Source organism: Lissotriton helveticus, chromosome 1_1 (assembly GCF_964261635.1).
Source record: "Lissotriton helveticus chromosome 1_1, aLisHel1.1, whole genome shotgun sequence".
Taxonomy (NCBI): Eukaryota; Metazoa; Chordata; class Amphibia; order Caudata; family Salamandridae; genus Lissotriton; species Lissotriton helveticus.
The window spans coordinates 1,154,937,170-1,154,961,896 of record NC_136057.1 but is presented as its reverse complement, the minus strand read 5'-3'; the positions used below and the strand labels follow the sequence as shown (position 1 = coordinate 1,154,961,896).

At 50.7% G+C, this 24,727-nt stretch overlaps 1 protein-coding gene across 1 annotated transcript in view; it reads left to right on the top strand.

Annotated features, from left to right (window-relative positions):
* The window catches only part of SLC26A5 (solute carrier family 26 member 5), a 395,647-nt gene that overhangs the window by 219,591 nt on the left and 151,329 nt on the right, over window positions 1-24,727 (top strand). Inside the window, exons 8-9 of the mRNA XM_078679017.1 lie at window positions 3,880-3,962; window positions 6,603-6,750. Of these exons, the coding sequence (XP_078535143.1) occupies window positions 3,880-3,962; window positions 6,603-6,750 (231 nt within the window). The remainder of the gene's footprint in view (window positions 1-3,879; window positions 3,963-6,602; window positions 6,751-24,727) is intronic.

Here is a 24,727-nt window from a genome sequence, read left to right as displayed (position 1 = left end):
CCTCTGCTGACAGCAGCTAGGGCCAGAGGAGGGGAGGGGGCAGACACGCCTCCCTGTGAGACCCCCCCAGCAGAACAATGTGCACAAATCCCCGGCAGCGTGAGTGCCCCGAGAGTGCCCCGTGAATGCACCAGCAGCGCCGCCCACTCACCTGCGTGCGGCCAAGATCACAGCAGCGTCTGCGCAGGGCTGCGGGCAGCCGTGCCAAGGCAGGCATTCCGAGGCGCTGACGGCACCGGCGGGCACACAACTGCTCCAGTGTGTGCGGGGCACCAACCGCAGACAGTGAGTGCACTGACATCACAACTCACTTCCGCGGGGCATTGTGGGAGGCACCCAAACCAGGCACTGCCGGCCACACAACTGCTCCAGTGTGTATGAGTGTCACCAGTCAGTGCACTGCTATCACAACTCACTGCCGCAGGGCATTGTGGGAGGCACAAGGACACCCCACCCCAGGCACTGCCGGCCACACAACTGCTCCAGTGTGTGCGGGGCAGCGACCGCAGCCAGTGCAATGCCATCACAACTCACTGCCGCGGGGCATTGTGGGAGGCACCCAAACCATGCACTGCCGGCCACACAACTGCTCCAGTGTGTGCGGGGCACCGACCGCAGCCAGTGAGTGCATTACCATCACAACTCACTGCCGCAGGGCATTGTGGTAGGCCCAAGGACATCCATTCCAGGCACTGCCGACCACACAACTGCTCCAGTAAGTGTCATCACAAGTCAGTGCACTGCCATCAGCAACCTCACTATAGCTCACTGCCGCAGGGCATTGTGGGAGCCACTGAGCCACACACTAGGGTCTGAAGCACCCATTGCTGCAGGGAAACTCAAGAGAAGGAGACAGTGCACCCAATGAGAGCTCTGGGGGCCACACAACTGCTCCAGTGTGTGTGTGTGTGTGACTGCTCCAATGTGTGTGTGTGTGTGTGTGTATGACTACTCCAGTGTGTGTGTGTGTGTATGTGACTGCTCCAGAGTGTGTGTGTGTGACTGCTCCAGTGTGTGTGTGTGTGTGACTGCTCCAGTGTGTGTGTGTGTGTGTATGTGACTGCTCCAGTGTGTGTGTGGCACTGTCTGTGTGTGTGTGGGTGCCTGTGGCTCTGTGTGTGTGTGGGTGCAAATGCAATAGGTCTCGCATTTGCGAGAGATTAAGATATTGGCATTTATTTATATGTTTTAAAAACAAAAATAATGTCATCAGCAATGCCAATAGCTCTAACTTTACCAAAGACGAGACCATTGCATTGTAAATGCTTGTTGCTGGTGAAACTGTGCCTGGGTATTGCCCCGCCTGGGAATGCCAAGTGTCGTAGAACCACTCCACTTTTAATTAGAAGTGGGCGAGCCAACACATTAACAGGGAGAGTCGAGACAAGGTTCTGGCTCGGTTCTAAGCCGTTGTGCACGAGCCAAGCATTGAACCCGTTTACCATGTAAATCCTACAACAACAAACGTCAGTAAAATACAATAGAGTCCCTTCAGAATTCAAAGAAACATATTTCTTTGAAGTGTGGAAGTTTTGACATTCAGCACGGCACTGATAAGTACTTAATAGTTTTCAAACATGAACCATTAGTGAACTAAGACACAAGACTGCTGTCATGTAAACCCTATAGATGGCCCAGGTTATTATTATAGAGCAACTTTATAGTCTTTTAAATCAGACGTAGGATTTTGACCAACTGGTATTTTGAACGTACATGTTTGAAGGTGCTTTCATATGCAATAATGAAGAAAAGGGCGTTTTGGTCAAATGGAGTATTTGTCTAAGATCACACAATTTAAGTAGGGAAACCGCAATTTATCCATGTTTTCCGAATTCACTTTGTACAAATCAGCCACTGAATGGGTACCCCTAGTATTTCCTTTTTTGTTTTAACTCTTTGTTTTTACCTTTTGTGCATTTTCTGAAGTTTTTCTATAGTGCAAGCGTGACCGAAGGTATTGGAGCGCTTTACACGGGAAACATCATTTACCACGAAGGCATTACCACTACTAACATTTACCACGTGACACTTACCACGCAGGGTGCCTTCCACGCAGGGTGCCTTCCACGACGTCTTTACCACGGGCTGGGGGGGAGATGTGGTATTCCTTCGAGTCGTTCTGCGTGGGCTTGGGGGGCAGAGGGGGGCTGGGGGGGGTCTCCCCCCCCCAAAAATAACAAGCGGTGGGCAGAGGGGGGCTGGGGGGGGTCTCCCCCCCAAAAAATAACAAGCAGTTTACTTTAAAAAAAAAAACGAACATAATTTTAAAAGAAAAAGGAAAGAGCCTCCCCCAAAGACGTGCCGTGTACGTCAAAAAAACAGTCCTTTTTTTATTTTGGTATACGTGTTTTGACGCTTGTTTCAATGGAGGATGGAAGTAAGGGCTCGTAGAGAAAGACGTGCAGGTAAGACGTTTCTAGGCGTAGTAAAATCCTACGTTGTAAATACCAGCGTGGTAAAGCCACTTGCGATGTAAAATTCGCGTGGTAAAGCCATGCGTGGTAATTGAAATCGTGGTATAATCATATATTCGCTTTACACAGCACAAGGTGACATTCATTTTTGGTAGACACGGGGAGATTATGTGATTTGCCCAGAATCACAGGATATTAAGCCGACGCCAAGACTCGAACTTGGTTCCCAAGTTTCCCAGGCAAGAGTGGGAGGCAGAATCCACATATACCTATAGTGTGCCTTAAGTGCATTTTTCGACGGAGTCCTACACGAATTCTAAAAGATACAACGAAGTGCAACAGACTGCTAGAGAAGGAGCTGGGGCATAGGCATCAGAACATGAGTTCACTTGGAAGGATCCCAAACTCAGGGAACCAATGACCAGGCATAGGCCAGTTAACCCAGGTCAGTGAGTGTAAGTGGGCCCTGCACGCTGCTAATTGCAAACTCAAGCTGCAACAGGGTCAGCGCCGGCAGCTCCGGTCCTATGAAACCTCGGCTCGTTATGGGCTCGAGGTTCCAGCAGGGCCTCGGCCCGAGCCAGAGCCAGGCCACAGAGACTCGCCCACCTCTATTTTCAATCAGGTTTCGACTGAAAGCTTTAGTTTTTGACTGAAAAGGGCTGCTCAGATTTGTACCTGATATTTCCCTGTGGAGCTGCTGAAACAGGGTACATTCTTAGTATCAGAAATACTCCCTTCAAATATATGTTGGGGACTAATATACAGTACTTGGTGTTTTTGGGACGATTTCCATGTGTTTACTCGGGAATTAGTCTGCTTTCTATCTCACGTTTACTGGCTTTCCCCCACTAGACTGCAGGCTTAAACGAGGGCCATCTGTCCACCATATATCCCTCACCCACAAATTGCTGCCTGAGAACATGACACAATGCCCCTGGTCACTCTTGTCTGAACCCTGAACAGTTCTTCTAGGTTTCTCAAAAACATAGATTAATTTGGCAACATGTATTGTTCTTTCCTCTAAAGCTGTTTTGTTAACGATCTGCTCGATCACATGAAAGAAAATGCCCATGCCACATGTACTTATTGCACAGGGCTGGTTCGGTAAACAACCTTTACAACGCAACTTTTACCATGCAGTGCCTTTACGACGCAACTTTTACAACGCAAACCATTACAGCGCATTGCGCTGGGGGGCGCTCTAGGATAGGGAATGTGTTTAATGTACTATCCAACACCTTCCCTACTATCCACGGGGACTGGAGTTGGAATAGTAAATTAAACACTTCACTATCCAGCGCCTAAAAGCACTATGCGTTGTAATGGTATGCATTGTAAAAACCGCGTTGTAAAAGCATGCGATGTAAAAGCATGCGTTGTAATGTCATACATCCGGCTGGTTCTCATAAAACGGCTTTAGGTTCACTGGTCCTTCTTTAAAGCATGTTTATTGTGTTTGTAGGTGATCATTTCGACTGGTGTTTCGGCTGCGCTGGATTTGTCCAAAAACTATGAAGTAAAAGTTGTTGGGAGCATCCCCACTGGGTAAGGGAAGAGATTCTTTGGACTTTGCGTTTTTTTTATGCTGTGTTGTAATGTCTTGATGTGTGGGGCTCCTGGCGTGCTTGTCACTCACTGTAATTTTCAATTTGCTATGCAGCAACACGTGTTTTTTTTTCATGTCACAGTAGCTGCACAGATGTATTTGGATGAAAATTGAACTTTGCACTGTAGTAACACATGATCATTACCTGTAGAGATGTCTTACTTGTTCATGGGGGCATGTGAAGCACTCTCGACTAGGACCCCCTCTGCGGTTTCAGATTAGTAATGGATACTTACAGCATCTTTCCTGGTTGGGAGTTCTAGAACTTTGCTACACAGAAGCAAAAACCTTTTTGTCCTCTTTCTCTTTCTAGGAAGGTAATCCAGAAGACGGAAGAACATGTATGTTGAAGGAGTATACAGTTTCTGAAATTGCCCTGCCAAATACACCTTAACTCTAGAGGTGCCCCCATTGCCTGATCTCGCCCTTACCTGCCACTTAGTCTTAATGTAAATGTAAATGTGGGATTCTTGTAAAGCGCACTGTTACTCTACCCGAGTGTCCTGGCGCTGTAGACCGCTGGGGAACCCGTCCTGGTTTTCCCTGTGAGATGGTCCCTTTCTGGGTATCTCCAGGGTGAAACCAGGCATCCCCGGGGTCTGTGGGGGGCCGTTGTAGAGATGAGGCAAGCCTAATGCCCAGAGTTGCCGAGTGTGTTCCCTGGTTAGAGTAGGCACTGAGGTGAGAATTATCGAGTCCGTTGACCCTGGTCCAAGATCCTGCCGCGTCGGGAATTGAACCCTGGTCCCGGGCCGTTCTCTGCTTACAGGTCTGCCGCCTCTAACCAGTGAGCCACACCACTCCACCTGCCGCCTCTAACCAGTGAGCCACACCACTCCACTGCCCATTGCCACAAAGTGATACTCAGGGCTGGATAGAGGATGTGACTTTGGAACTGGGTAACCAGGCTCGAATCTCAACATCGGCTCAACATCCTGTGATTCTGGGCACATGACATAATCTCCCCGTACCTAACATACAAATCTGGCCTTGTGTAATGTAATTGGAGCTCATCTATAGTGATCCAATGGCCTTGGGCCAAGCACCCGCTGTATGAAAATGCAACAAAAAAAGGCTTTGTGTGGTGCTGATTGCAGTACCGACCACTGGCGTCTTGTTTTTGCATAATTTCTTAATTTGCTTTCAGTTAAAAATAGGAAATACACTATAGTACACTGGCATTTGCAAAGCATGGCTATTTTTAACAGATCTATAAACACGCATCCTGCACATCCTTTTTATGTACGTTCCTCTGAGACCTCAGATCCAAGACGCCTCCGGGCATTCGTTGCTCTTTTTAAATTTAAAAATCAATCAATCAAGCAGCCCGAACGTAAAATCAGAATAACTGAAAGTTATTATCATTTGACGTTTTTGTTTCTTGCACTGTTTGAAAGCAGTGGGGCGACCCTCCTCCACCCCACCCTAGCGGAAAAGCCGCCATTGGAAGACTTGCTGTCATGACATTATACACTGATATGTTGACAAGTACAAAGTAGAAATGCGTGCGGCATCATACATTTTGTTATGAAGCGTCTCACTGAATCTAATGACAGTCACTGTAAGTGAGAACGAGTGCGTGCTCAGAAAATAACTATTCTTTGACGGGGCAGTCAGTCATTGTAGGCAGCAAAAACGTGATTACAGAAGAATGTGTGTCCCACCACCGGGAAACTTTTATATGAAGGATGCAAGGGAAAATAATTGTTTCTAGTGTCTAGCTTAAGGATAAGAGACCATAAAAAAGGAATACACTGGAAAAAAAATCTGTGTTATCAATAGGAACGGGAGTATTCACAAAGATTTTCTGTGTGTTTTAATCCCGACTTTCCAGGAATAGGTCATATGTACATAAAGAAACAACTTTTCTAACTGGACTCATTACTTGCTACAAAACTGGTATTTCTGACCATTCTCAATGTATATATCAAGTCCAGGGATCTCCAACCTTTTCTATAATAAGAGCTACTTATTTTCAGGTCCACTGCGATTATACGGTAGACGGACCAAATTATGCAGCAGGTTTGACTAAATTATGCAGCAGGAAAATGCCAATCATGTGGCACAATGCAGGGACTTTGTTATAGTATTACCTCATTATATTGTCGTTTCTACCTATGTCGGCACTATCTATGCAAAGGTCCCACCCATTACTACCAGTTTGATACCAAATGCAGTAATAAACAACAGAAAGGTGACCAGTCAGGGCCTTTTACTGTGTATCACAATGTGTCACTGTGCTTTAGTAACTTTTGAACCCTTTCAACTAGAAACAATCAGAGCCCTGTTCTAGACTAACCAGTATCTTAACATACTTTGCTTTGTTTGCTGCTTGCTGAACATTACAGATAATATTGCAAGATACAATTGCATGTTTCTCAGCATATGGAACTCTGTTTGTCGGTTGATAGCCCCAATCAGTAATGTGGCCAGGGTGAGTACTTCAAATGACTGGTTCAATTGAACCTTCATTAATGTCAGGTTTCATTATGTCACAAGTGCCTTTTTTTAAGTATTTGATCTCTTGCTTGTAAGAAAGGCTTCTCATAATGAACAACTTTGTGTTTTCCGTCGTCCAGTTTCCGGCCTCCAGCTGTGCCTGACGTCACCCTCCTCTCAGCTGTGTTTGTGGACGCCATAGCAATTGCAATCGTGGGATTTTCCATGACCATATCAATGGCCAAAATCTTTGCACTGAAACATGGCTATACAGTGAACGGAAGTCAGGTAACGACCAACTGCATTTTGTGCCATTTTTAAAAGATCATAAAAAAATTTACTTGAAGCCAAATTTAGAGTTGGGTGTAATGCGTCCATTTCTAACGATAATGGCATTACTCCTAGTCCTACTCCCTCGCCTTCCTTCAGTACAAATGAGGCCCGCCTCCCACCCAGACCCCCCCCCCAGCATTAAAACTCTACCCACCTGTACATAAACAAGCCGAGCTAGCACTCAGTTGAACCGCACCGGGAGGGAGGGTCCTCGAAGGAAGGCGAGGGAGTAGGACTAGGAGTAATGCAATTATCGTTAGAAATGGATGCATTTCCTCCCGTCCCTCCCTCGCCTTCCTTCAGTACAAATGAGGACATAGCAAGCAGAGGAAAACAGAGGCGGACAACTGAGTGACGAAGAACACAAAACAGTGCCCCAAACACAGCAGATCAACATCCCAGACCTATGAAAGAGGACAAGACACCGTGGCCCGAACCCCCACAGGAGGAACCACCTCCACAAGAGAAATAGCCACCAAGACTGTGGACCGAAACCAACCACCAGGAAGGTAAACAACACCAGAGTCGGACCAAGCGAACAAACAAAGAGACCTCCACCCACAAGGACCCCGCAACCAGCAGGCACCACAGCAAAAAGGCACCAGACAGTCAAACTGACCAAACCAGCCTCAGTCAAGGAAGGAGCAGGACCGAACACAGGCAAAACCAAGCCGTGACAGAGCCAAAACGCCGAGCCACCGGAGGGACAAAGGACGGAACCGGACCCAAAACCAACAGATCCGAACAGCCCAGACAGATGGGAAACGTCCAAGACTGGGCCCACAAAACCCCCAAGCGCCCCGCAGGGGCGACGACAATCCAAAGCAGAGCTGCTGAATCCATCGACTCACCAAGGAGGAAAGGCCAAGAGGACACATGAGAATACGAACCCGTGACCAAGAACTGGAACACAGGCCGCTACAGTGCGTGCAGCAGGCCAGTCAGCCACCAGACCAGGCAAATGTGGGCGGCAAACCCAAAAGGCAAGAGTCACAACCCAAGACCAGCAAGGGGCGCAGAGGGAGGACCGGATAGGACAACCAACCCCAGCAGCAAAGACCCCAAAGGGAAGGACCCGACAGGGCGGGGAAACAAACACAGCAGACCAGGAAAAACAACCAGGCAACAGACCCCAGGCAACACGCAAGGAAGGCAGGAGCACCAAGAAGCCAGAAAGACGCCCACTGCACTCGCAGAGGGGCCACCGACAACCCCAGAAGAGCCCCAGCTGGAGGGAACTGCCACACCAAAAGGAAGCCAGCACCATGGGAACAACACCCAGAGCATAACACCAGGCCGAAAAGGCCCACAAACACCAAGCACAGGACAGCCAAAAGAAGGACCGACGGGAAGCCCACAAGCCACCGCCAACCAGACAGGAACCCCCAACACAGCCAAGTCCAGGCGCACAACCGCCAGGCAGCAGGCTCAAACCCCGCACAGAACCCCGGGGAAGAGCCCGAAACCCCGGACAGGAGAGGAAAACAAGGAGCCTAAGGCCAACGGGGAGCAGCCAGCAACCCCCGAGCACAGACCCACAGAGCCCGCACTGGAAAGGCCGGAGCAGCGGAAAAGCCGGGAAGGGGAAGTTGAGAGAAAACCCAGGATGAAGCAAGGAACCAGCAAAACCCAACTGCCAGCACACAGGTCACCCACCGAGGCAGAGAGCTGACAGACCCAGCACCCAGACCCTAGTTCACAGAAACAGGACGCAGGCAACCAAGGACAAGGACCCGAAACAGGACCTACCCGATCGAGGCAGAGGACCAAGCCACTGGAACGACCGATGGAGCCAACACCCCCAGAGCCGCAGAGACACCCGAAAGGGCACCAGGGCAAGGCCCAATGACACAACAGCCGCTAGCAAGAGGACCCCCGGGAGAGCAGCAGGAACCAGAACAGGAACCCGAACCGACCCCAGCCAAGCCCAGAACAGGCCGGCGACCGAAGCCACCACAAGCGGAGCCGGAAGAGCCAGCGAAGACCCACCAGAAGGCAATAGCGGCCGAGCCACCAGGAGAGCACCTCCGGGGACGGACCGACAAGGGCAGGAGGGACAACAGACCCCGGAGACCAACCCAACAGGAGCCAGACGGACAGGCGGAGAAGAAGAAAATGAGCCCAGGGAACCAGACACACCACAGAAGCCAGGCGCCCCAGCACCCGCAGCCACAGGGCCGCCCGAGGAGCCCCGGGACAACAAGGCCCGAACCCAGGAATGAAGAGAGACCAGGCACCCTGACAAGGGAACCGGGCTGAGCACAGTCCGAAGACGAGCCCCGACAAACACCAGGCCCAGAGAGGGGACCAGTGAAGACACACCCCGGGCCACCAAAAACCCGATCACCAGAAGAACCACCAAGGATCTCCTGAACAGACCGAGCAAAAAGACACTCCAGCCGCATGCCGCAAGAGGCCGACCAGAGAAGGAAGAGGGAATAACCCTGCCACATGAAGGAGAGGCACGAGAGCATCCGGACATGCGGAAAGACCCAGGGCGAAGGCCCGAGGCTGAAGGGGAAGGACGCAACCCAGAAAACGTGCCTACCACACAGAGAACCGCAGGAAACGCAGAAAAGAAGCAGCGTCAGGGAAGCAGAGAGAAGCACCCCAAAAACCCAGGGCACGCCAAAAACCACCAGTGAGAGCCTGCGGAAAGGCAGCCTGAAGGGCCAACACACGGAAGGGAACCGGCTGAAGCCAGGAGCTGACCCCGGGAGAACCAGAACTGGCACAAAGCCGCCGGACACCTCAGCCCCAGCAACAGAATGGAGCGGGCCCTAAACCCGAGCCCCACCAACAGGAACCCAGCAGAAGGAACACATGGCAAGCAAACAGGACACCCAGTCCAGCAGAGCCACCCAGCAGGAACCGGAGACGGCACCGGCAGAGGAACCCTCCCCGAACCGGAGGAACCCGCACCAGGATGACCATGAACCACTGCACATAGGACCCTGCCAACAGAAACGTCCCTCTGCCACTGAGGAGGAAATGCCAAAGACGACCATCCACAGACAGGGAACCGACCAGACAGCAGTGACAGGAACCCAACAGGGCAAGGCACTCAGACAAGGAGGCAGCAAGCCAGGGCAAAAAAAACGGCCAAAACCGCGATGACCCGAAAGAAAGAGGAGACACCCACAGCGGGGACAGCGGAGAGGCCCCAGTGCAAGGCACGCGAGAAAGGCAGGACTCCCCATCACAGGCAAGGCAAGTAGAGGGCCCAAGGCTGCGACACCCAGCCACCACGAGCCGCCGCCGCCAACTCCACGAAACCTCGCTTCAAGAAGGGCACAGAAGAAGCAGATAACAGGCCAGCCAGCGCCACGGCAGCAGCCAAGCAGAACAACAGACCCACCAAGCAGTGAGGCCAGGACAGAGTCCAACAGCACAACCGGAGGAAAGGGGCGACCCCCACCAAGAAGCAAAGCCACTGGAGGGAGAGAGGAATGCGCAGCCCAGAAGCGAACGCCCCGGCGCAAACAGAGCGCGCAGAGAAACCTGAAACCAATCAGGACTAACACAGCGCAGAAGGAAGAAGGAGGGCCAAGAAGAGACAGCCAACAGCAGGCCGCACAGGCAACCGACAAGCAACTGTCAGCAGGGCAGCACCACAGTGGACAAAGCCACACGCACAATGCACATACAACAAGTACGAGCAACGTACACCACACACAGCACCAACCCCTACACCGGGACCAATGGGCAAGCCCAACCGGGAGTGCCGGTAACACCAAGGAAAGAAACCCACAGGCCCCGCCCAGCAGGAAAGAGGAAAAACCCTGCCGACCAGCTCAGGGGTCCAACGACCCACGGCCCGAACGCACACCAACCCGGAGCCACACGCAGACCGCAGAGGCGGGAGAAGGATCCACAAACAAGGACCCAGACGGGAACCAGTCGCACAGAGGACCAGCCGGTTGAGGAGGGGACGCAGAAGGCATCAACCAAACCCCAGAACACAGGACAGGGCAGCCACAATCAAGTCCAGCACCATCCCGAGACAAGAAAGGCAGCACCCCCCACGGAGCCCAGTGCGACAAGGGCGCCTCAGGGGGACCAGAGACCCAGCAGCAGAGGAAGAGGGTACCAGCACGCCCCCAACCAACCCCATGCGACCCCGTAAGGAGCAGACCCAGAGGCAGGCAACCAACAAGGCCACCACCGAAGCGAACATGGAGCAGAGGCAGGACAAGAACGGAAGCCAACCAGCGAAAACCAGTGCCACCAAAGGTCTACACCGAGGCACAGCACCAAGGCCAGCATACACCACTTCAGGGCAAGAGAAATGCTCCAGCTGGAAGAAAGCAAAAAGAAAATGGGCACAAACCCGTCCTACCTGGTCCCCGGGAAGATAGCACTCCGGGAGGAGGCAGCCACGCACCCCGACCTGGAAACGCAGACCCAGCCACAGGAGGACCACCCGACACCGTCGCGGTGCTCCGAGCCACCGCTCCGCCCTCACACCACGAGGGAGACGAGGAGAGGAGGCACCGCCAGGAGAATGCTGCAGAAGGCATCGCCATAGCAGAGAACCAGACCGAAGACTCCCCGGCACCACCACAGGGAGGAGCTGAAAAGGTAAGTCTCACTAGGGAGACAGAAAAAAACAGGTGGAGGTGGAGGCGGGCAGAGTTTTTATGCTGGGGGTGGGTCTGGGTGGGAGGCGGGGCCTCTTTTGTACGGAAGGAAGGCAAGGGAGGAACGGCAGGTAATGTACAATCCCCCGAAAAGTTGGAGTGACATAACTTCCTCTATAAAATTTCCTATTGAGGATTCTGTTCGCGGAGTAAGTACCGTCGCCATCAAGCATGGCCATCATAACACGGTAGTTCCTCCAGTGTAGAGTTTGTCAGTGGAAATTATGTATGCAGGAAATCATGTTACCACAGCTTTTTCAGAGATTGTCTAAATCCAGCGCCTAGTTTGGAGAACTGCATAGTGTAAGATTGCTATAATTTGTTGATATATTTCTAAGCTGTTAAGTGCTACCACCTATACAAATTTCCAGCTAGTTTTATTAACTTGATGTCATTTTGAAATACAAGACTTTTTGTGGAAAAAAAATAAAAATGCTTGTCAGTTGCAAGTTAACTGAGATTGTGTCCGATAACAATTTTCTCTCTGCTTTATCATACTTACCTGTGTTTTGCTTTAATCGGTAAGCAAGCACTGCCACTTCTCTTTACTTTAATATTTAGTTGTATTTGGAACGTTTGGCTCCAGAGAACTGGGCCTATCTTTATGTAGTCCAAATGACTTTTCAATGTGGATCACCTTCCTTGCCGTAGGGTAACCAGGGTAACCAGGCCTTTAACTGTGAATGAGGGGGATGATTTGGTCTGTGATATCTCTAATTATGATATGATATGATATGATAAATGGTACTTGTAGAGCGCGCGTACACCTACGGTTTCTTGGCGCTGGAGTGGGAGGGCTGTACAGTACAGATCAGGTAAACTAGTTGTAAGCCGACGAGAAGAGCCAAGTTTTCGGAGATTTTTTAAAGTGGGCGTAGGAAGGGAGAAGGCGGGGTGCGGGGGGAAGGGAGTTCCAAAAGAGAGGGCTCTGGGTGGAGAATCGCAGGCCTCCATGTTTTTTACGCCTGAAGGAGCAGGGGGTGAGAAGATTGTGGTTGGAGGAGCGGAGAGCACGCTGGGGAACATATCGATGCAAGAGGGAAGAAATGAAAGAAGGTCCCTGTGAGGAAAGAGCTTTGTGAATCAGGCAGCCGAGTTTGAAGAGGCTGCACTGGGCAACTGGGAGCCAATGAAGGTTCTTTAAAAGAGGCTTGGTGTGGGTGGATCTTGGCAGACCATAGACCAACCTGGCTGCCTGATTCTGGATAAGTTGGAGACGTTGTGATTGATATGCTGGTATGCCCACATATAGGGAATTCGCATAGTCAATGCGGCAAATAACGAGCCCCAGGGTGACCTGTACAAGAGCTTCATGAGAGAGAAGTCTACTAATTTTGCGGATAGGGCACAGGTGGTAGAAACAGGTGGATACAACTGAGTTAATTTGCGCCCTCATAGAGCGGTCCTTGCAAATGGTGATGCCAAGGCTCCTAACGGTGTCAACAGGGGAAGGAGAGGGGCCAAGTGAGAGTGGCCAGAAAGAAGAATTCCAAGGGTTGCCATGGGGACTGGTGAGAACTAGCTCAGTTTTATCGGGATTGAGTTTGAGCTGATTGAGGTTCATCCAGGAGCTAATGAAGTTCATGACAGAGTGGACGTTTTGTATGGAGGATGGGGAGGGGTCGATGCTAAAGATGAGCTGAAGGTCGTCAGCGTAATTGAAGATGGTGTCAGATTTTTGTTGAAGCTCCGAGATGAGGGGACGAATATAAAGATTAAAGAGAAGTGGTGAGAGCGAGGAGCCCTGCGGGACTCCACAAGCGAGATGCGTTCCCACTGAGGAGAAAGGTGGCAGGGAAACTGCCTGAGCACGATCCTGAAGAAAGGAGGTAATAATTTCTAATTTCTAATTTCTAATTTAAAACATTTATAAAGCGCAGCGTGCACCGTACGGTTTCTTGGCGCTAGTATGGGAGTCGGCAACAGAGGCAAAGTCAACCTGTCAAGAAAAAAAAAAAGGAAGATTACACGGGGAAGGCCTGTTTAAAAAGAAACGTTTTAAGATCTTTCCGAAAAGAGAGATAGTGGGTGGCAAAGCGAAGGTGATCAGGAAGCGAGTTCCAAAATGTAGGGGCTAAGGTAGAAAAGTTGGTTCCGCCCCATTTTTTCCGTTTGAAACGTGGGATTTGGAGGAGAGATTTGGAGGAAGAGCGGAGCTCTCTGGTGGGAACATATTCTTTTATTAGCGAGGAAATAAAGGCAGGGGCAGTGCCCTGGCGGGCCTGGAAGACCATGCAGCCGGTCTTAAAGAGGGAGCGTTCCTTGACGGGAAGCCAATGAAGCTCCCTAAGGAGCGGTGTAGAGTGATGATATCGCGGGAGACCAAAAACCAGCCGGGCCGCCTGGTTCTGGACCATCTGGAGCCTCCGCATGCTGTATGCCGGAATGCCGTTGTAAAGGGCATTGGCATAATCCAGCCGCGATATCACCAGTGCGGCCATGATCTGCTTGAGTGCCTGAGGGGAAAAAAAACGGGAGACAGTGCGGATGGTGCGGAGAGTGAGGAAGCAGGAGGAAACTACAGAGCTGATTTGTGAATGAAGGGTGAGCTGGTTGTTCACCTTAACATCCAGTGTTTTGACCGAAGTTGAGGGGATGGGGGGGGGGACCAAGAGTGGGGGGCCACTTCAGTGGTAGCCCCGGATGCCGGCGTGCTCGACACGTTCGAGTAGGATGGTGTGGTCTACAGTGTCGAACGCCGCCGACAGATCCAGGAGCACCAAAGCCTGGGAGATGTTCTGGTCCTCCCCCTTTCTTAACTCCTCATGGACGGCCAGGGCGATAGATTCAGTGGAGTGCGGAGGCCTAAAGCCAGCCTGATGAGGGTCAAGGAAGTGGGTAGATTCAATGAAGGTGCTCAGACAGTTGACTACATAGGCTTCCAGGACTCTGCCCAAATAGGGGAGGAGGGAAATTGGGCGGAAATTGGAAAGGGTGCCGGGATCTGCTCCAGGTTTTTTAAGGATGGGTGAGACCACAGCTGTTTTGAAAGGGAGGGGGACCGCCCCTGAGGAAAGGGAATTATTTAAAAGAATTTAAAAGAGAGAGAGGGGGCGTGGGAATATTGCGGTAGATTTCACGACTGATGTGGGGAGGACAACTATCCTGGGGGGAGCCCGACTTAATTTTCCCAAGAAGAGAAAAGAAGGTGTCTTCCGTAGGTGTGAGGAACGTGAGATAATGAACGGGGTTGGGAGGGGCCGCGGTGGAATGCGATATGGTAACAGCAGTGGGGATACTAGTTTTGATTGTTATGATTTTTTCAATAAAGTAGCTATTGAGGGAGTCGCAGAGGAATTGCGATGGGGGGGGATTTTGCAGTGACACGATCAGGTTTTACCAGCTCATCCACGATGGAAAAAATAGTTTTCGATTTGCAGCTGGAGCTAAGTATTTTCGTAGAGAAGTGTGTGGATTTAGCCGTCACGATGGCCACTTTGTACTCCTGTAGGGCCTTTAAGAACAAAGTTTTTTTGAGGAGGCAGTAGTGAAGCCTCCACTTGCGCTCCAATTGGCGCAGAGCGAGCTTCCTGTCCCTAAGGTCTTTAGAAAACCAGAGTTGGGCGTCATGGGGTCTCTTTGTTTTTAGGGCCTTGAGAGGGGCAAAATTGTCTCTCGCCTGCGTCATCCATGAGGCGAGAGCTTCAGCCTGCGCGTGAGGTGAGCATTGAGGGTCCAAGAGGTCAGGAAAAGTGGGAAGGGTGGAGGTGAGGTTCGTACAGATGGAAGGAATGTCTTCATGCATCCAATTTCTGACCATGGTGGGAGCGGCTGTGTGCATTACGGTGGCGATGTGGCGATCGGAAGACTGATGCAAAGGGAGACAAAATAGTGGTCAGACCAGGCGCAGGGGGATACTCGGAGGTCGAGAATGTCCAGATTTAGACTCCAGGCCTGATCCAAAGTATGCCCCTTAATGTGGGTGGCCACTTTGATGTGTTCTGAAAAGTTTAGCCCAGTGAGTAAATCCGTAAATTGTTTGGAGCAGGAGTTCTCGAGTGGGTCGTGTGGCCAGTAATTGAAATCGCCTATGATGAGGAGGTGGCATGGTTGACCACCAGCTCTGCAACCAGGTTGCTGAAGAATTGATCAAAGTTTGAGGAGGGGTTAGGTGGCCGGTAGCAGAGAACACATGCCAGCGAGAAGTATTTAGAGTGCAATGTGACTGCAAGCATGTCAGCCAAAGGAGTGAGGGGAATTGTTAGGGAAGTGAAGATGTGCGGGTGGGCAATGATGGCAGCAACTCCCCCTCAGTCTTCCCATCTGGCCGGTTAGCCTGGAGAATGTAGTAATTCTCAGGGAGAGCAGCCAGAATGTCTGGCGTGGACTCAGACGAGAGCCATGTTTCGGAGAGAAACAGGATATCAGGGCTGAAGGTGTCGAGCAGATGGAAAATCTCAACCTGGTGTCTGACTAATGAGCGGGTGTTTAGATACCAGACGGAAAGTTTGGTGGGAGTAGGTTTAGAGTGGGTGGTGGTAAAAGGGGTCTGAGGGGCACTAGAGAGTGCGAGGGGGGTGGAGGGGGAAGGTTCGACGAGGATTACAGGAGGGGCCTTGGGGGGCAGGGAGAGGATCCTAGTGTTGCCTAGCCTGTTACGGAGTTCACTACCAATGGGCCAGGTGCCCTGGTGGGTCCTTAATTCTGCTGAGGTGTAGGCAAGTGATACAAAAGGGGATGATGGACGGAGCGTTTGAGCAAATCAAACACTCACCCCCAGTCAACTGATCTGGGTTTAATCCATCACCATTCTTTAGCTCACTCAGCCACCCCAGTTCAGACATGGCCATATGCAAATCAGTCTGACGCTGTGCCTCATGGGAACAGTCCAGCCCGAACTGCCAAGCCATGTCTTCCCTGGACCGGAAACAAGCATCCTGGGACCGGTTTCGGATTCATAATCCTCATCAGCCAGGCTATCTTGAATCCAGTGGCCAAGTGAGCAAGGGACTCACGTCTGAGCATACCCTGCCACACTTGGAGGTGTAGGCAAGGTGGGCAGGGGGTAGGGCCCTAGGCCCCGGACGGGTGCGGACGGGCGCGGACGGGCGCAGACGGGCTTGCCTTAGGCGCGCCGCCGGCGCGCCCGCTGCGCGACTTGTATAGCATCTGTTTAGTAGTGGTTGAGCGACCAGTGGGTGTGTCTGATGGGAGTATCTGGTTGGCGGATGGGCCCGGAAGTAGTAAATCACTTCCGGGGCCCAAAATCTCCTCCCTTGTCCCTCCACACAATCCAAATGCTTGGCGGTGGACCGGGGACCGTAGAGTCGGTAGTAGCGGTGCAAACGAACAAATTATTCAGAGCAAGGTAAAAGTGACAGTAATAACGTGGTTTCCAAATTAAAAGAAAAGAGTTACAGTTTTTAAAAATGCGAGGGAGCCCTAATTCGGCGTTCCTCTAAGCCCGATGCAATACCTTTTGTCAAGCGCGTCCACTGTGCAGCTTGCAAGGCTCCTATTTTGTAGCCAGTGGCGTTGGGTCTGACCCAGTGGGAGTATCTGGTTGGCGGATGGGCCCGGAAGTAGTAAATCACTTCCGGGGCCCGAAATCTCCTCCCTTGTCCCTCCACACAATCCAAATGCTTGGCGGTGGACCGGGGACTGTGGAGTCGGTAGTAGCGGTGCAAATGAACAAATTATTCAGAGCAAGGTAAAAGTTACAGAAATAACATGGTTTCCAAATTAAAAGAATAGAGTTACAGTTTTTAAAAATGCGAGCGAGCCCTAATTCGGCGTTCCTCTAAGCCCGATGCAATACCTTTTGTCAAGCGCGTCCACTGTGCAGCTTGCAAGGCTCCTATTTTGTAGCCAGTGGGGTTGGGGCTGACCTAGTGGGAGTATCTGGTTGGCGGATGGGCCCGGAAGTAGTAAATCACTTCCGGGGCCCGAAATCTCCTCCCTTGTCCCTCCACACAATCCAAATGCTTGGCGGTGGACCGGGGACTGTGGAGTCGGTAGTAGCGGTGCAAATGAACAAATTATTCAGAGCAAGGTAAAAGTTACAGTAATAACGTGGTTTCCAAATTAAAAGAAAAGAGTTACCGTTTAAAAAAATGCGAGGGAGCCCTAATTCGGCGTTCCTCTAAGCCCGATGCAATACCTTTTGTCAAGCGCGTATGACAGAATACCACAAGGCTACACCAGCCGTATTTAAAACCAAAATGTAATTGGATGGTATCAAATACTGGGTCATTTGTGACATAACTACTATGATTTCCATGTACGTAATACACATTTTAAAGTTATATTTTACATCATGTAAAAACAATTAGGGATGAGCAAAGTTGCAGAAACTTCACACTACAGTTTTATAAAAATCCTCCAAACGTAGGTTTTGCAGGAAATAATTTAAGTCCACTATACCATATTATTACTGGAGATATCTCTTTAAAATGTTTGCAGATTAATTTTTCTGTAAAAACGTTTTTGTAAGAAATTCCATCCACAGGTAGGCCTTTGTGAAATTAACAAATATTGTGATTTCTGCAAAGTTTGTCAACTTCGGAAAACCTAGCAAGTGGAATTAAAATTTCACACAACCTTTTAAAATGATGTTTATGCTGCTGTCATTAATTATATTGCTGGTCCATTGGTGAATCCATATCCACCGGATTATAATATGTATTCTTGAATTTTACTGCTACGCACACATTGAAGCCTTCACTACCATTGTAAATAACAGTATATTGAGTTACTCTTAACCCCTTCAATGCTCATGACGGAACGGTTCCGTCATGAGCGTCGGTTGAGCTGTGCTCATGGCGGAACCGTTCCGTCATGAGCCGGTAGTCTCATTAGAACCTTCAGCACAGCGCAGGAATCTGCGCTGCGCTGAAGGTGTTAAAAGATTGGAAACCGTTTAACCATACTACTCCAGTTATGATGTAGGAACAGCAGCTATCAGTCGAAGCCGATTCGTGTAAAAAACAGCTTAAAGTACTCACAAAATCCTGCACACAAGTGTAGCGCTCTAGTGCTCCGAGGGTCCCCACAGAACCCCGGAAGCACTATCACAATTTGTATCACGTTCTGGCCAGGCGTGGCCAGAAGGCTATAAATAAAGGGACGGAGGTGCAACGGACTTCCGGTCCAACAGAGCATACCCAGTGTCCATGTCTTTCTGTTGCTCGCCCCATCTCTGTGTCGAAGGTCTGCTATCCCCCCCACCCCCCAGTCCTTGACCACGATTAGCAGCCATCCCCTAGGGACAACTAACCCCCTTACACTGGCGTTGAGGGTGGGATGTCGCTGATCGCCCTGACCGCGAAGTAATATCTGCTTCAGCCGGTCCGACGTGGGCGCGACGGTCGGTGGCGCCGAGACCTGCCCGCAGAAGAAGCAGCACATACCGGTAAGCAGCGTATGCGAGGAGCTGCGTGGGGCACCGGTATAAAGAAGCGCCTGGACCGCGATAACAGCGGCTGCAAGAGAGCCAAGCAGAAACGGCCCGACCGGCAGCCCCAGAGACGCGCGCAGGAGAAGCCAGGCCCGCCCCAAAACGACGCAGTGAGCGAGAGAAGCGCTCGAGAAGGCCCAGAGACAGCACACAAGCACGAGGACGGCCAACGAGCGAAGCCGAGGCCAAGAGCACGGTGTATGAGGCCACCCCAGCACAGTAAACAAACACCAGCAAAGGCAAGAAGAGGAAAAAAAACACAGGAAAAAGGGGCATTACCACGGACAAGTAGAAGTCAAGAATCAACCAGCAAGGGACCATAAGCACACGAGGGGCCACATATTGAGAGGCAGGGGAGAGCAACCGCAATAAACAAGCAGTGGCAAATTCAATCGAGAGAGGCAAAGACGGCAGACCACACAGACGCAACAAGAACCAAACAAGAGAACACAATGTCCAACCAACCAAATGCTGCAACAGGAGGGGCACAGCAGGCTGCACCTCCAGCACTGCTAGTAGGACCCCTGGCACAACCTTCAGCCCTTTCATCCCACTCGCAGATTCAAGCTCTGCCGCCATTTAGTGAATTAATTGACCCAGGAACAGCAGCGCCGAGATGGGCAGTCTTGTTAGGGCAACTCAACAATTACTTCACCGCCACCAGAGAAAAAGATGGTGAGGTCAAAAGATCATTAATCCTGCACTTTGGAGGAACTGAATTATACAAACTATTCACGCACCTGCCAAATACAGGAGCAGCTACCGATTATGACGCCGCCCTCCGAGCATTAAATGCGCACTTTGATCCTCAATTGAACCCACACTACGAACGTTTCAAATTAAGACAGTCGAGACAAAGGGAAGGAGAAACGATGTATGCATTTCATGCACGCCTAAGAGACCTCATAAGCACCTGCCCAGACGATGACCAGACAAAGAGGTAACTGCGCAACTGATTCAAGGGTGCCGCAACAAACACCTGAGGACCCTGATACTGCGCCAACCCCGCATCACACTAGAAGAAATACTAATTCTTGCCCGGTCGCATGAATTATCAGATGCCCTAGCCACGGCGATGGAAGCCGCCCTCAATCCGCAGACAGACACCGGGGCTGTTGTGAAGACCGAGAGAGTAGATGCAATCCACAACGCCGGTCGAGGGGGACGAGGAAGATGGCCGACCAGAACACAACGCCGAGTGCCATGCGGGTACTGCGGACGTGATGAACACAATCAAGATGGCTGCCCAGCACGAGGCAAGACCTGCTCCAAATGTGGGGTGCAGAACCATTTCGCGGGCGTGTGCAGAGGTGGTTTCCGCGGACGAAACTTCTCAGGAAAGAAAACAACAGCTGGTGCCGTCAGACAACTTTCCTTAGATGATGCCCAGTCGTTGCGGTCTGCCAGAACGCAACACCACCGTCAACCACGGCTGGATGACTCCTCCACCGAGGAAGATGACGAATGCTACTACGTGTCATTCATCAGTAAGTTGAAGAGAAGGCGAAGACCGCAACCCAAATGTCAGATACAGACCGACGGGTCAGCAGTGACTGCAGTCATAGATACAGGAGCCACCGTAAATATGATGGGCATACAGCACTACAAGTCCCTCAAACCAAGACCACGACTGGTGCCCTCCAAAGTTCGAATCCTGACGTATGGCAGCCAGGAGTCACTTCCGCTACGAGGAAAGATGCTAGTACAAGTCAAGGCGGAGGACCAGGAAATAATGACAACATTTCACGTGGTCGACAAGGAAGCTGACCTACTTGTTGGGAGCCACACTGCAGAAGACCTCAGACTTATTGCTTTTGCCAATGCCGTGAAAGCTCTCCAAACGGAAGACATCCTGCAGATGTTCCCATCGCTTTCAAGGGTCTTGGGACAATTAAAAGACTGCCAGTAAAGCTCCACATTGACAACGCCATACAGCCTGTTGCGTTGAGGCACCAGAGAATTCCATTCCATCTCCGAGCGGCTGTAGAAAAAGAACTGGCCCGGCTAGAAGCACAAGGAGTAATAGAGAAGGTGACGGGCCCGACTCCACGGGTGTCTCCCATGGTGATAGCAGAGAAACCCCGGCAGCCAGGAAAAAAAAGGATCTGCATAGACATGAGGATGCCTAACAAAGCCATAAAGAGAGAGAGGCACCTCACTCCCACAGTGGATGACATTCTGACAGACCTCAATGGAGCCCAGTGGTTTTCAAAGCTGGATCTCAACGCGGGGTACCACCAGTTAAGGCTGGCAGAAGAAAGCCGTTACATAACAACGTTCTCGACACATCTGGGCCTAAGGAGGTATAAAAGATTACATTTCGGCATATCATCTGCTGCAGAAATCTTTCAAAATACCATCAAGGAGATTCTGTCAGGACTACAAGGGGTGTTAAATGTCAGTGATGACATTATAATACATGCCAAGACGAGCGAAGAACATCGTCAAAGACTGAGAGCTACGCTTCAGAGGCTGACCGAGCATGGAGTGACATTACACAAGGAAAAATGTCAGTTTTTCAAAAAATCCATAGAATTCTTAGGCTACGTGTTTGATTCAGATGGAGTCAAAGTGGACCCCAGAAAATCTCAAGCCATCAGACCTGCCCCTGCACCCACGACAGCATCGGAGGTGAGAAGTTTCCTTGGCATGGCCCAGTACTGTGCAAGATTCATCCCCAATCTGGCCACGATTGCCAAACCTCTGCGAAATTTGACAAAGAAGGAGAGCCCGTGGACATGGACTAACACCGATAAGAAGCATTCAACAAAGTTAAGGCAGCACTACTAGACGGGACCACCATGGCATACTTCGATACGGCTAGGCCTACCGAGATATTGGTAGACGCAAGCCCGGTTGGTCTCGGAGCTCTACTCACACAAGTGACGGAACCCGGAGTGTGGGCTCCCCTGTCCTTCGCAAGCAAATCTCTCACCGCGACTGAAGCCAGGTATTCCCAAATAGAGAGGGAGGCCTTAGCTGTGAAAGGGGCCAGTAATCATTTTCACCTATATATCACGGGGCACCCCTTTCGGATGGTAACTGACCACCAACTATTGATACCGCTGTTCAGAGGCACCGCTTCTCACCCTCCGCCTCGAATCGAACGATGGCCCATCCAAGTGCAACAATACCAAATGGACCTTGTGTACCGGCCAGGGGCGAAGAACCCTGATGATTTTCTGTCGCGACATTCATCAACTGACGAGGCTCCCACAACGGACCAGGAGGTGCAAAATGAAGAATTTGTGAACATTATGTCTCAATGGGCTTGCCCCCGAGCGCTCACAGCTGATGTCATTGTGGCTCAATACGCCAATGATGCAGTCATTCAACGAGTCACGGAAGCGATACATACGGGATCCTGGGAAAATTTCCTGCGAAATGTCAGTGGATGGAATGAGGCGGACCGCCTATGGCTAACCCAATTCTGGAAAATTCACAATGAGCTCAGCAGTGCGGACAATGGGCTCATACTGAGAGGGCCCAAGTGGTGATCCCTCTAGCCCTGCAAGAACAGGCAACAACCCTAGCTCATGAGGGACACCAGGGAACCCGAAGGATGAAGGCCCGAATGCGCGAAAAGGTATGGTTCCCCAACCTCGAAGACTGCGTCGACGCAGTAGTACGGAACTGCCGAGCATGCCAGATAACCTGCACGCTTGATGCCCCGGCTCCGGTAATCACAGAAGACCCGGCTCCATCTCCCTGGTCGGTGGTCAGTTTAGATTTTGGCATCTTCCCGGACGGAAGAGTCACGGTGGTGCTAATCGACAGCTACACCAAGTATCCAATTGTGGATCTGGCATCGTCAACCAGTTTCGCGAAAATTCAACCGATCCTCAACAAGTCCTTTGCCATGTTCGGGGTTCCACATGTGCTCAAAACGGACAACGGCCCTCCATTCCAAGGGAGTGAGTTCAGAGAATTCCTGCAAGGCCTGGGCGTGAAGCACCATCGGATCACGCCACAGTGGCCTCAGGCTAATGGAGAGGTGGAGAGGTTTATGAGGACCATCAACAAGATTCTGCGAATAGCCACGGTAGAAGGAAAGAATCCGGAAGAAGCTCTCCAACATTTCCTCAGAGAATACAGGAGCACCCCACACAGTACCACACAAAGGTCTCCCTGGTCTTTAATGCTGACCGGACCAAGAAGGGATCTACTCCCCATGGTGGAAAACTGGGTACCTGACCCATACATGCCTGCAACTACCCAAGAGCGAAGAAGGAAAACCAATGACAGAGCAAGTCAGAAGAGGCGAGCTCGCGAGAGAGAGCTGATTCCCGGAGACTCAGTGCTTATTCGAACTTGGAGACCAGGAGGCAAGTTCCACACTCCATATGAGCCTGAACCCTGGGTAATTAAGGAGACTAATGGCACAGCGATAACAGCGTATCAAAATGGAGAAGAAGTAACCAGAAATGTTTCGTGGTTCAAGCGCAAATCGTCCGCCCAAGACAACACGGAACCCACTGTTGAATCTATGGTTAGAGTGGAGGCAGAGGACAGATCCGAAGATGTCGTCCCTCGCTCGCCCATGAACACCTCTGTGGCAGCAACATCATCGCCACAGATAGACGATCAAGGACACACTTCTTCGAGAGGAAAGTGGCACTACAGCCTCAGGCCAAACCCAAGGCCGAATCAAAGACTGGCAGATTTTGCATGTTAATCATGGAACTGATTTTGCAAAACACCAAGTTGGGAAGGGATGTAGCGCTCTAGTGCTCCGAGGGTCTCCACAGAACACCGGAAGCACTATCACAATTTGTATCACCTTCTTGCCAGGCATGGCCAGAAGGCTATAAATAAAGGGACGGAGGTCGCACGGGACTTCCGGTCCAACAGAGCATACCCAGTGTCCGTGTCTTTCTGTTGCTCGCCCCATCTCTGTGTCGAAGGTCTGCTATCCCCCCTCCAGTCCTTGATCACGATTAGCAGCCATCCCCTAGGGACAACTAACCCCCTTACAACAAGCACACCACACTATTTGTTAAAGAAGTTGAAAATTTCAGGAGGCCCATACTCCTGGCTTTCAGGAACACTGCACGTTTGCTCAGTTGTTCTCTGGTTGTGTTTCTAAAGTATGGAACTCTTTGCTCCCTTTTCTGTACACACTTTCTTAACACTGTCGATAATTTATGTTATTTGTATCTTTAAATATTCTTGCATCTCGACTTTTTTTAAATCTGTGTTGAAATGTTTTACGACCCAGAGGTGAATTAGGTTCCTTGCTTATTGATTGAGTTGTTGGCTTAATTTACAGACCCTTCAGATTGTTGCTTCATGTAACCTGTACGTGGACTGCGCAGTCTCTCTGCATTTTTCCTGCATGCGGTTCTTCTATGATTGACTGCTTTGATGATCTGCTGATGTGTCTGGGTGAGATGTGCCTGACCTTCATTCATAGCTTGTTTTTGTGTGGAAAGGCAGGTGGCAACTTCGAATGGTGAACTGTAGTTCATTGGGGGCACAGCCAGCTAGGCCTGAGAATAGCTGCTGTCATCTGAGCTGTCAGGTGACTGCCCCTTGGTGGATGCATCACCCATCTCTGGGTGGCAGCAGAATGGTGCCCCATGGAGCGGAACCTAGACTCAGGTGAGTCGTGTGTGCTGGAGACAACCTCTGGTGCTCTTTTCCAAAGCCCTTATCATGCCCCTCTGATCTCTTCTGTGCCACGATACTGGTAAGACCTTAGGATGCAGGACCACTGGACGTTCAGGAAGCTGATCAAGACATGTTTTTTTTCCAATCTTTAGTCTAGCCCCTCTCTGCCCTCCTCTGTTCAGGCTGAGCGCTGGAATGCCCCGATGCAGGGGCAGCCATGCGCTACAAATACTAATAACATAACATAACATGGCACCCACAGTCTGAGTAACCTACTTTAGCGACC